The sequence below is a fragment of the Brassica napus genome, chromosome C1 (assembly GCF_020379485.1).
Source record: "Brassica napus cultivar Da-Ae chromosome C1, Da-Ae, whole genome shotgun sequence".
Classification (NCBI taxonomy): domain Eukaryota; kingdom Viridiplantae; phylum Streptophyta; class Magnoliopsida; order Brassicales; family Brassicaceae; genus Brassica; species Brassica napus.
This window is the reverse complement of record NC_063444.1, coordinates 43,171,192-43,182,759: the sequence shown is the minus strand read 5'-3', so window position 1 is coordinate 43,182,759 and position 11,568 is coordinate 43,171,192. Positions and strand designations below refer to the sequence as shown.

Sequence of the window (11,568 nt, the reverse complement as noted above, 5' to 3'; positions counted from 1 at the left end):
TGTGAACATTCTCAATGATTTATAATATCAACTTATTTATAGTATATGTTAGTTTGAATATTTTCAATAGTATATAACCTAAACTTTGAAAATAATATGTGAACATTCTCAATGATTTATATAGTTATACTTGTCTGAAAGTCTTGTATTTTTAAATTAATTATTCTTTTCGTTATTTATTTTTTAATTTTCAAACATTATGTTAACTTAATATAGTATTTATATTTTTGTTAATTTACCTTATTCGATATTGATTTATATTTTAGTTTGAAATAAATATTTTTTTGGTAATATTAACATTTTTAAAAATAATAAACTTAAATAATAATTTTTCATACTACGATTGGTCGTTTAAATCCTATGTGGACGCTCTCGATGGCTTATAGCCTCAACTTTTATATAGTATAGATTTGTACATGATGTTTTTAACTTTGTAAGTTTAACTTATTTGATAATTATTTATATTTTATTTTGAAATAAAAAATTTCGTAATATTAATATTTTTAGAAATATCAAATTGAAAAATGATTTGGTATATTTTTGGTGCTTTAAAATAATATGTGAACATTCTCAATGATTTATAATATCAACTTATATATATAGTATATGTTAGTTTGAATATTTTCAATAGTATATAAACTAAACTTTGAAAATCATGAGTTTAAATTTAGATTTATATAGTTATACTTGTTTGAAAGTCTTGTATTTTTAAATTAATTATTCTTTTTGTTATTTATTTTTTAATTTTCAAAAAATATTAAACATTATGTTAACTTAATATAGTATTTATATTTTTGGAAATTTACCTTATTCGATATTGATTTATATTTTAGTTTGAAATAAATATTTTTTTCGTAATATTAACATTTTTTAAAATAGTAAACTTAAATAATAATTTGTCATACTACGATTGAGTATAGATTCAATTAATTATCCGGGAAGTATTTTAAATTGGAAGAAATGATTTATAACTTCGGTGCCATCCCCCCTGTGTATTAATTTAAGATCATTTAAAAAGTAGTAACCTTGAGTTTGTACTAATTAAAAAAAGACCATGCTTAGATATCACTTAATTAGGATAGCAATTTAGCTTATATGGCAGCTTAAGAATCAATTAAAAAATATTGGTCAAAAATTCAATTACTAGGAAACATTATATTAATCTAAAACATAAGAAGCATGTATTATTTCCTTAAATAAAAGCTACGCAATTACCTAATATGATTAACATATATATGACAATTAATGATTATGAATAATAAAAATTTGATAACAATTTTTGCATCCTTCCTCATTTTTGTTTGATTTCATATTATTAAAAGAAATTAAACAATCACATTAACCATATAATAAAAAAATAAATTTTTTTCTTATATGTTATATTTTGAAAATTTTAAAACGACTTTAAATTAAAAAAATGTTAAAAATCTCTTTGAAAATTTTGTGATCAATGGCTTAATTTTTTATTATAACAAGATTCAAATGATCATACAATCGTATTAATTTGAATTATTATTTAATAGATATTTATATTAAATAATATATATATATATATATATATTAATATCGTTTAAATAAATATGTACCATTTAAAAATACATAAATATGTTAATTTTAAAATTTGTAATGAAAGAGTACTGAAACCTTAATATTTTAATTTTGAAATTTTACCTAGAACCGATATGAACCATATTGATTTTCTTAAATGGGCATAGAACAGTTTTTAATGATTAACTAAATGGACCACATATATGGTAAAATGTATTTTGGTTTAAAAATTGTTGCATAACCAAAATCAATATGAACCACCATCATCTTCTTTTAAAATTTTCCCACAGTAAAAATATAGGATTGGGAAAAAAATTCAAATCCATAAAAACCGGACTAAGGCCGATCCAAAGAATAGTACTGAACTTTAACCAAAATTTGTTAGATATCCGAATGGATTCAAAATTTTGGTATCTAGAGAACCGGAACCGAACCTGATCCAACCCATAATATTTTAAGTATCCGAATATATCCGAACAAGATTTATATACTTAGATATATTAATTATTTTTAAATTTAATATCTAAAAAATATATACAAAATATATAAGACTTTTTTAAGTTGTCCAAAATACTTAGAAATATATACAAATAGTTATAAGTACATGTTTAAAATAGCTAAATGATACTTATAATACCTAAAATACTTGAAATATCTATTGATTTCCTATCCAAATATTTAAGCTAAACTAATTTTTATGTTAAGTTTAAGTATTTTGGAATACATTATTCAAATTTATATGTTATATATTATTTTTATTTTTCGATTTTGAAAAATTTAAAGTATATATGAAATTAAGTTTTGAAAAAAAATTAAATAGGTTATCCGAACCCAAACCCGAACCAAACCTGCAAAGATCCGAACCGAACCAAATCCTCAAGGATCCGAACCGAACTGAACCAAATCCTCAAGGATCCGAACCGAACCAAATCCTCAAGGATCCGAACTGAACCAAATGGTATTTGAATGTCTACCTCTAATCAAATATGAAAAAGGTTATTGATGACAAAATGTATATTGTTTATAATATTTAAGTATAATATTTTTTTTCTTAAAGTCACTCCGCGCAGGACGAGGATTATCGTCTAGTCTAATATTAAAATGGAATATCTTATGTAAGATGTGCGAACGACATAAGAGTTTCTAATCACTCTTCAAAAAATTGAAGAGTAAAACAAAAAGAAAGAAAACTATTTCGTATAGAAACTTGTTGAAGAAAAAAGGACATTCTTCTTATGTTTTTTCCCCAAGCCACACCAAAACGCGAAACACCAAAAGCCAAACGCGAGAATGTTTGCTGAAGCAAAACAGGGAGCCAATAAGTTCCATCAATAAAATCAATGGACAAGAAAAACTCAACTTCTTGTTTGGTAAGTTCTTTAGCCCAATCTGATCTACGTTGTCTATCAGCACCTGGTCCAGGACACTTATACTCCGCATGGTATAAATCCCTGATCAAAAGTCTCAAGAATATTAGTATAAACATGAATAATAATTACATTGCCAATTACGTGAAAAATAATAATTAAAGACTAACTTGGTCGAGCCGTCGTAGCTCCGGTTAGGGGCCGTTCGTTTCTCCATCTATCATTTCCATCCAGCTGTTCCATCTATGTGATCCATCCAAATGATTCATCTGGATTTTAAGAGCTGTTCGTTTTTCCATCTAGATAAGTCATCTGGATGGATTTTATGTTTGTTTCTTTATTTCTATTTCCATCCAGACGAGTTTAATAAACACATTACAAATATACCCTTGCTTTGATTTAATCGTATGTTTGATATTAATTTTAATTATACTAATTTTTATTATTTAGTATAAAATATATTTACATTGAAATTATTTTAAAATTTGCATTTCACATTTATAAATTTTTATTTCATAAAAAATATTTATTTTTATTTAAATTTGTATTAAAATTTAACTACTACTATAACTTTTCATAAAACTCAAAATAGAAACTCAAATTTGAATAAATTTCCAAACAACTCAAAGTAGAAACTCAAAGTGCAAAATTAATTTTATAAAACTAAAATTTAAAAGATGAAAGCAATGGTAAGAGCATCATGTACTCAAATTTTATAAAATTAAAAATTAAAAGATGTAAGCAATGGTAAGATTTTGGCGAGAAACTGTATTTTTATGGTTTTGGTGAGAAAACGCGCTTTTACTGTTTTGGCAAGAAACCGCATTTTACGGTTTTGGCCATTAGAGGTCGATACGAAGAAGAAGCAATCGTTCGATGCACATCCAGTGCCGTCGATCGATACAGAAGAGAAGCCTCGATGATTGAAAATTATGATCGATCGATGTACATCATGTACCATCGATCGATGTACATCCTGTACCATCGATCGATGTACATCCTGTACCATCGATCGATGTACATCCTGTACCATCGATCGATGTACATCCTGTACCATCGATCGATGTCGAGACTCGAGATGCGCGACTTGGTTCCAGCCGACTTTAATCCCAAGGCTTCACCAAATTAAAGATTACCCCAGATGAGTTTTTAACCTAATAGTTATATACTTGCCTAAGTGTTATGAGGCAAAGAGCTGGAACCACCATTGTATTCTTACTTTCACCGAGAGAGAGAGAGAGAGAGAGAGAGAGAGAGAGAGAGAGAGAGAGAGAGAGAGAGAGAGAGAGAGAGAGAGAGAGAGAGAGAGAGAGAGAGAGAGAGAGAGAGAGAGAGAGAGAGAGAGAGAGAGAGAGAGAGAGAGAGAGAGAGAGAGAGAGAGAGAGAGAGAGAGAGAGAGAGAGAGAGAGAGAGAGAGAGAGAGAGAGAGAGAGAGAGAGAGAGAGAGTTTTATGAGAGAAAATCATAGAGAGATTTGTGATTGGAACTCCATTAATTCATTTATTCTATTATATGCAGTTTTTATCTATATTTTGTGTCATGAATTGCTTAGCTATGTCTGAGTAGTTTACTTGTTAGATTCAGGGTTCAAATAGGTTAGAGGGATTAGCCCAAACTATAGATTTGCTGAGTTGTGATATTCATTTATTGATTGTTCTTAATGCTTGTTTTAGCCTTGCTAACTAGAACATGAACCTAGGAATTTGCATGTGTCAAGCATCCTTGATCATCCTGTCCTGAATCTAATCTGTCTTGCTAGGACTGCTAGAGAGAGCTAACCGCTGATCTAGGAGACTAGTGAGCATTATCAACCCGCGCCTAGGGCTTAGCTAGAAGCTATCAATCGATATTGTCTTCTGACAATCGATCATTATTGCGAAAGGTGTATCGATCGATATCCATATAGGATCATCGATTGACACTTTCTTGTGATCAAAAGACGACAGTTGAGATCCAAGATCTAGTTAGTTAACCAGTGAAACATTGCCATCGCTGATCATTGTGATTAAGGAGTTGAGCTCTAATATATCATGCATGCAACTGTTAGACATCTATAAGATTATAATCTCTAACACCTGAATAGAAACCCTGCATCTAATATCTTCCAATAAAGTTACACCCGCAATCATCTTGTTAGTCGAGCAATAGACTTGCTCAATTAGGATTGCTATTTACTTTTAAATCATAAAACAACAAACACCTAGAATTAATAACCTGACTAGATTTAATAGGTTTCCTAACTCCTTGTGGATTCGATCCCTAAGTACTGCAACTGAACCTCTTATTTGAGAGAGTAATTCACTCCTTAGGGTAATTTGAGTGGTATCAGAAACGAACAACCCCTTAGTCCAACCGTTAGGGACAACGGTCTTGGACAGCTAAGTCTTGGCAAAGATGACTCGGGAATAAGGTCCTTTGGCTCGGCCTAAGTAAACGTCGTCGATTCCATACACTTTTCCTCTTATGAACACATAACCCGTGTTTTCGTCTGCTTTTTTTATGTGGTGTGCTGTGATTGACCCGTATGGTTTCACCCTCTTGTCCGATACCACAAAGATCTCACAGTTCTGTAACAAGTTGAAAAAAATGTTAAAATGTGGTATGTTATTGGCGGACTATGTTATAGAGTATGTGTTAGTGGGAAAACGTAAAATGGAAGTTTCACGACCGAAGATGAAGTCGATGGAACCTTGGATGTATCAAACAAAGTGTTGTGCAAGCTAAAAAAAAACGCACAATGGTAAAACGCTACTTTATCGGCAGCCACAAACGCTGCCACCGATTGGTTATCAGACGTGAATGCCATTCCCACCGGTCAGGACCAACCGTCTAACAACACGTGCAAGTAGAGCGGTCGACAGGGCCCAAATATAAAAATAAAAAGTTTAAGAATTTTTTCAAATATATGAATTATGGTAAAAAACTTTAAAATTGTAGATATAATGCTAAATTTAGAGTTTATAATTAAAAAAAAAATCAAACAAAGTTATTAAAATTTTAAATTACTTGTTAAAATCATCAAATATATAATTAATAATTTTTTGAACAAGGTCTAAAATTAATTTGAGACGGCCCTGGTGCATCATTCTATATATTCATCACACTATTTCATTAACAATTCCGATGATTCGATGACCGTTTTTCCTTTACCGTTACCTCTCCTTAATACGAACTGCTTGTTCTCGGGAATGTGCACTCACTCCCTTTTTTCCCCCAAAATATAAAAGAGAAAATTGGAAAAAGAACACTTTGAACTTGTATTTGTCACAATAAGATTTGTAGAAGATGTTTTAGGAAAATATGATTTTTGTTCCTGTAAATACTAAACTACCCATAATTTATCAATTAAGTTGAATTAAAATTATATATTGTAATTTTCGTAATTGATTTTAAATTGGTAAATATTAAAAGTTAAATAAAAATAACAAAACTTTAAAAAATAACAAAAAAGGAAAAGGGGTGGCCGATACCCTAATTTCTTTTTCTACTTCTCTTCTCCGCCGTAGAAGAAATCCCCTTCCATGGCGATTTAGGGTTCAACGGAGACAAGCCTTGCTCTTCGTTGGAGTTTCATCTACCCGTAGTTTCGAATCTTGTCTTCGTCATCCTCCTCTTCGATTTCACTGAAGATACAACGAAATCCAAGTGTTCTTCCTCTCCGTCGGACGGGCAAATCGAATTACGAAGTGTTTTCCATTTTCGTCTCAGTTCTTCACACAAGGTATTCGATTACTTCTATTGATTCTCATCTAACACGAAATCGAGTTTCTTCCCTTTTACATAGATTTTTTAAAAATCGATTTGTCATATTTCTTAAGGTAAATTCGATTCACGGGTTGATTAAACATTTTATACATCACGATTAAGTGTTTGCATGTTAGTGTTTTAGATTTGTAGTTCTAAAATATCGATTTAGGTTTTTGGAAAGGGAAAAGTTTGGTTCTTGAAATCTTATACTAGTTGATGTCCAATTGTGTATGTTTTCAAGTAGAGTAGATGTTGTCCGATTGTAATATAGGCCATGGGTAGATTGATTGTTGTTGATTGATCAATTGAAAAAGTTGTTGTTCTTTCTGAAATTAGAACTAGGTGGAATACATATTCTAGGATAAGGAGAATGTAAATGTAAAATGCATTTATCTTGCTCTCATTATTTGTGTTATGATATCGCTACTTTAACCTGTTGAACTAACAAGTTTTTCTGCGCTTTTAGATATGTCTGTGGAGTTACCAAAGAGGATTTTTAAAGAGGGCGAAGAGCCCCAAGTGACTCAGATCAATAACAACTACAGGATTGACTACATTATGCCAAAGTTCACTGAGTGGATGCCAAAGGAGTTGGAAGTTGTGAAGAAAGATCCGGTTTTTTTTTTCAGATTTTTATGCTGCATAAGAATGGTCTTGGGTTCTCAGCGAGAGTAGTACACAGCTTCTTGTGTAGGGAGCTGGTGACTTACAAATTGCATGAGCTTTTTTTCGTCTTTGCGACGAGACCTCTTCGATTTTCATTACAAGAATTCCACGCAGTAACCGGGTTTGAGTGCCATACTCGTATCTCTCTTAGGGAGTTTGAAGACTGGAAATATGGCGGTGTTTTCTGGAGCAATGTGTTGAGGAGAAAAGATGGAACATTTACACTCTTCAACCTGTGGGATAAGGACAAGGAAGCTGTTAAGAAGTGGAAGAATGCAGATCGCATACGACTGATCTATCTGGCCATCATTCTTTGTGTGGTTTTAGCAAGAGATGAGAAGGCTAATATCCCCCTCAAATACATCAAGGTGGTCATGGATCTTGAGAAGGTTCGAAAGTATCTTTGGGGAGTTGTTGCTTATGACTTTCTCTACAACTCAATAGCCAAAAATTGTGACAACTTGAAGGATAAGACTACTAGTTATGTGTTGGATGGATTCTCGTACGCCTTCCAGATTTGGGCAATGGAAGCTGTACCAAAGATTGGGAAGCTTTGTGGAAAAAAACTTGACAAAGGTTTCACGAACGGATGCATATACTGGATGGGAGCTGAAAAGGTGTCATATGAGGAGATCATTCGGTTGGAGCAAATAATGACACCTGAGGTAATCTCTTATCTTTATGTAAGTTGAGTCCCTCCGGTTTCTATGAGTTTTTTAGGATCTAACTTTCTGTGCCTTTCTTGTGTAGGATGACATCTATGCATATATCGACTGGAGAAGAAATTATGATGTAGTCCAATCTGATGCTTTTCGCAGAGATGATGATGTGGAGGATGATAGAATCAAGAACCTGAAGGAGTTGATAAGACAGAACATGATTTTAGTGACCATATTTGGGAAATCAAAGAAACTCCAGAGGTTTGTTCAGATCTTCATGATGAAGCACCTGTGAATGATGAATCGGCTGTGAATGATGAATCAGCTGTAAATGATGAAGCAGCTGAGAGTGATGAAGACTACCATACTACAAAAGGATCAAAGAACCTAAGCGCTACATCAAGAAGGGGTAAGAAGAGGCTTCCGGATCGTGGTATGGAAAAAAAGAAGCATAAGGTTCTCTCTATTGGACCTAAGCAAGCGCCTTTTAATGAAGACATGAAGGCTTTTGTGGCACATTTGTTTGAGCAGAGTTTCTCTGGAATGGAACAGCGGCTACAAAAACAGATGGCTGAGACATTTGAGCAAATGAGGACAGAGCTTAAAGATTCACGGAAGGAAGCAAGCGTTGACGTTGAGCTTGGAGAGCCTTCAGCGAAGAAGCCTTCACCGAGCCAGCCACCATTGAAGAGGTCCACACGCGGGGTAAAGAAACACTAGTCTTGACCACTCTATTAAATGTTATTTTGTCTTGTTTATTTGGTGGTTTGCGTGTCTGTTTGTTTTACTGTCATCTATGATATCGGCCTGAATTTTATGGTGTTTTATAAGGTCTCGGTTTGTAAGTGTGCTTGGTGTGTTAGTGTCCTTGGTTTGTAAGCGTGTAGTTTGAAATTTATGTAAAATATTGGTGTGTAAAATATTATAACTATTTATAAAATGTTCATGTAATGGATTTGTTTGTGCTTAATATTATGTTGTTAATTGATTATTTATCCTAACATAACAGGAAGCATCCCAGAGTTCACTTGATGTGAATTTTAGCCAAGCAGATGATATCATTCCCAGGATAGGTATGCAAGGCGTTGAAGGGCTTTCTCAGACCTCGTATGTGCCCGACTTTGATCCATCTCAGACCAATAAGGGAGATGAGTGGTGGACTTCAAGGACTTCAGTCCGAGATTCATTAGCTCCACTGCCGTCACATTGGGAGAAATGGAATAAAGGAAAAGGAGTTCAGCTTACTGATTCACCATTGCGCACAGATGGTTCTCCGCAGTCGTCACTGTATTATTTCTCCGAAGAATCATGGATAGGATTCACGGAATGGGTTAAGAAACCAAAACTTTTACCACTTGGTCCGTCAATCTTAAATTTGTCTATAGCTACAAGGATAGTAAGTCCTGGAAAATGGCTTGGCAACGAGGTAATGTTTTCTTGTACTAATTTGTTGAATTTATCTTTGTAACACATCTTCATTGCTACATTAGTTTATTTTCATTGTGAATATTCAGGAAATGGATGCAGTTATGTTTATATGGCGAGTCAACACAACTTTGAAGCGTTGGGCTCCAAGCCGTGTTGCTTTCATGAATGCTATGTTCTGCCTCCAAATCGACGCTGCATACAACAAGTTCTTTGCTAACAAAAAAGCCTATGAATTGCCTGATTTTCTTCTTGGGTACGGCAGAGGAGAGCTTCGATCTCATGGGCGGACTGATCAAGTTTGGGGTGTCGATGTTAATTGTATCTACTTTCCTTTGTTTGTAAATGGTAATCATTCACTCCTCTACACGTCTTAGTTTTCAGCTGGCTTTCATTTACAAATTTAGTATTGTCCAACGCAGGTAATCACTGAGTTGCTGTCTGCATCAACATTATTGAAAAAATGGTGGAAGTCTTTGACTGCGGTGGGGGAAAGAACAAATAATACGTTGAGAAGTTTTCTACTATTATTCCTAGGATAGTGAAGGCCGTTGCACTACCTGAAAGACAGAAGCAACTACTCCTCGCATCATATTCTATCGTGGATGTGCCTATGAAGATGAGATTGAACAAGTCTTGTTGTGACTGCGGTGCATACGCACTCAAGCACTTAGAATGCCATCTGCTTGGTATCGACCTCAGTTTATTGGATGATGAAATAATCATGGGTTGCAGACAGAAGATTGGTGTGGATTTATGGCAGGCAGCACATGATCTCATTTACGCTGAGGCAATGACACGATATGTGCCTTCACCATGGGAGAGAGAAGAGGTCTTTGACCTCGAAGATTGATTATGTGTCTAATTATGTGAAAAACTCTAGCTTTGGATTTTCTAGGAATTATGTGACAATTCTATCTTTGTTTTTGTAGGATTTTTAGTTCTTCTAATTTGATTTTCTGCAAAGAATAGTGTACTACTTGATCATAAAACCTGAGGACCAAAAACACATTCAGAATATATCCATAATTCATAAACAAACCCTAAACCCTAAACAAACTCTAAACCCTAAATAAACCCTAAACACTAAACCATAACCTCAAATATACCCTAAACCCTTAACTCTAACCAAAGTCGAAACCATAACCCCAAACACACATGACATCTATTTATTCACTAGTAATGTTAATCTTATACTAATTATCAATTGATCAATTGTCAGGCCACTTTCTTTGCTCCATGTTTTGAAACTAATGTAGAGGATTCGAAGACAAAGTACATACGTTTGGTAGTAGGTTGTAGTCGTATATTTTGTAATTTTTTCCTGATCTGCCTTTGGTTGAATACACGTTATAGAAGTATGAAATGACGTCGTTTAGCTAATTATTTTGACCTATTCCCTTTTCTTCCTCATTCTTCCTCGACATAGAGAATTACAGCGGCGAAAATTTGGAGATCGACTCAATCATGTCTTTGGTCAATTCTTCATCTACTCCAACAGATCAAGTCGCCAAACAACGCGAAATTCCCACGAGATGCAATTGCGGTGAGGCAGTGTCTCGTTTCACTTCAAACACAGTTAAAAATCCAGGAAGATTATTTCATCGTTGTCCGATGGGATCTGAGAAGGTTAGTCTTATAATCATGTCACTTTGTCTTTGTTTCAAGCTAACTGTTTATTGGATGTTAATGATGAAGGACAAAACCCACTTGTTCAAATGAACTGATAGTCGGTTCTTGAGGAAATTGAAGACTTCCATGACCTGTTTGACGTGCTGCTTGTTGACAATATCAAGTTTCAGAAATCAGTGAGAGCTGGTGAGGCCATGATGAAAGGTCATGAGATTAGAATTGAAGAGATGGAAGATGCAATTGCACGTTGTGAAGAGAAGATCACATAATGCATTAGGGAATTAAGGATCATAAAAGCTTTGTTTGTATGTTGTTTGGTGATGGTCTTCATGTACCTTGCATATGCATGATGTTCATGTGCTGCCTCAAATTGTTGTTTTTTTTTCAAACAAGTTTAAGACTATGTTTCTTGTTATTTCTTGGTGATTATCATCTACTATAACCAATAATTTTGCAAATACCAAATTGTCACAAACATAGATCGATTAGTCTCAAGAGTTTAGCAAATACCAAATAGTCAAATA

General features: G+C 33.6%; 1 protein-coding gene and 1 pseudogene across 1 annotated transcript; one reads left to right on the top strand and one right to left on the bottom strand.

Annotated features, from left to right (window-relative positions):
• Positions 1–2,695: 2,695 nt before the first annotated feature.
• Positions 2,696–5,730, bottom strand: LOC106383485 (annotated as a pseudogene).
• Positions 5,731–10,879: 5,149 nt separating this feature from the next.
• Positions 10,880–11,313, top strand: LOC125580045. Its single transcript, XM_048743999.1, has 2 exons — positions 10,880–11,041; positions 11,143–11,313. The coding sequence occupies exons 1-2, from the start codon at positions 10,880–10,882 to the stop codon at positions 11,311–11,313; spliced, it is 333 nt and encodes a 110-aa protein (XP_048599956.1).
• The last annotated feature ends 255 nt before the right edge of the window (positions 11,314–11,568 follow it).

Excerpts from the sequence above, each read along its gene's own strand:
- LOC125580045 (XM_048743999.1), top strand. The coding sequence starts at position 10,880 with ATGTCTTTGGTCAATTCTTCATCTACTCCAACAGATCAAGTCGCCAAA. Across the intron at positions 11,042-11,142 it reads GTCCGATGGGATCTGAGAAG|TCGGTTCTTGAGGAAATTGA; the intron begins GTTAGTCTTATA and ends ATGAACTGATAG.